A 1805-nucleotide genomic window follows, 5' to 3' on the forward strand; every position below is an offset into this window, starting at 1 on the left:
GGTTAAAGATAGAATTACAAACTGAGTAAGAATTTAGGATTATAAGAATTCCTAAAATCAGCCTAGGCTAGCTATTCAGATCCTAGCACACACTTATGTATATTAGCCATTTTTAGTGTCTTTTCTTATTTATTCTTTTGTAATTTTTAAAATGTTATTTCAATTGACAAATCATAACTGTATTAAATTTATGGAGTACAATGTGATGTTTTGATATATTAATACAATATGGAATAATTAAATCCAGCTAATTAGCATATCTGTTACCGCACTTGTCATTTTTTTGCAGTGATATATTTGAAATATTGTCTTAGTTATTTTGAAATATACATCACTGTTGACTATACTCACCCTGCCATGCAATAGGCCTAAAACCTTAATCCTTCTGTCTAGCTGAAAATTTTGTATGCTTTGACTAGCAAATCTACATTCACTTTCTCCTATACCCTTCAACACACCCCCACCAAGCCTCTGGTAATCATCATATTTCTCTCTATTTCTATGAATTCAGCATTTGTTAAATTCCACATATAAGTGAGATAATGCACGATTTGTCTTTCTGTGCCTGGCTTATCTCACTTAACCTAATCTCCTCTAAATCCATCCATGTTTTCCCAAATGGCATTATTTCTTTCCTTTTAAGGCTGAATGTTATGTGTTGTGTATATGTACAACATTTTATTCCTCCATTCACCCATTGATGGAAACTTAGTTTGAATCCATACTTTGGCTATTGTGAACAGTGTTGCAATAAACATTGGAATGTTCAACATATTGATTTCAATTCTTATGTACAGTTTTCCATGACTGTACTAATTTAGGTGTAGCTGATTTTCTAAGCTATACTTTTATTTGTTTTCCAGGAACTGAAGTACAGTCTCAGTAAATATTACCATCTAGAATCAGTCTTTTTAGTAGGTTCAGAAGAGAGGTATTTAATTTCTATAATTGAGCATTGGCAAGGTAACACTTTAATAATGGAATAAAACTATATTATGTTTGGCCAAATATAGCAAAAACATGTCCAGAAACTTGGGTGGATCTCAGTGTGTGAGGACACAAGAAGGAGAAAGAAAGTAACATTTGGGAGGTCCTTTGTAGATATTCTAGAATGCAGAAGTAATTTTGTAACAACTGATGAAGACTTATTATAAACAAAGTCAGGGTATATCAATCAATCCAAGCCTGAAGATATAAGCTCTAGCTATAATAACTGAAAATCAAATTACACAATGACTAACAACAATAATCTACTCACATCAAAGAATATTTAATATGTATCCCTTTGAACATAGTAATTGATTTATAGGTGACACAATTTGTCTCAATTTTGAAGATGCTAAGTTAAAGGGCTGAACAGTGCTTTATTTGGAAATATTCTAAAACATGCAAGCACTATTAACTAAAACCAAGACATTTTCTTCACTAGTTTCTGACCACAGAGATAGAAACTTACACCCAACACATTTACATGTTTACTCAATGCTGAAAATACACTTTACTTATAAACCAATGTCTCTTTAACCTTCTTCTCATTGCCTCTTTGACATCTTTCTTCCTCAGACTGTAGATGATGGGATTCAGCATGGGAATCAAAATGGAGTAAAATATTGACACTATCATGTTTTGCTCCAAAGTGTAGCTGGAACTCGGTCTCACATACAAAAAGAGGATTGTCCCATGATAAATTGACACTCCAGTTAGGTGAGAACCACATGTAGAGAATACTTTTTGTCTCCCATCAGCAGAGTGCATCTTCAGAATGGCCAACAGAATGAAACCATAGGAGACCAGGACAATCAGGA

General features: G+C 33.1%; 1 protein-coding gene across 1 annotated transcript in view; it reads right to left on the bottom strand.

Annotated features, from left to right (window-relative positions):
• Positions 1 to 1479: 1479 nt before the first annotated feature.
• Positions 1480 to 1805, bottom strand: part of LOC103608848 (olfactory receptor 5T3-like) — a 2581-nt gene continuing 2255 nt past the window's right edge. The window contains exon 2 of the mRNA XM_008593239.1: positions 1480 to 1781. Coding sequence (XP_008591461.1) covers positions 1480 to 1781 — 302 coding nt within the window. The remainder of the gene's footprint in view (positions 1782 to 1805) is intronic.

Source organism: Galeopterus variegatus, unplaced genomic scaffold (assembly GCF_000696425.1).
Source record: "Galeopterus variegatus unplaced genomic scaffold, G_variegatus-3.0.2 Scaffold8915, whole genome shotgun sequence".
NCBI classification, from domain to species: domain Eukaryota; kingdom Metazoa; phylum Chordata; class Mammalia; order Dermoptera; family Cynocephalidae; genus Galeopterus; species Galeopterus variegatus.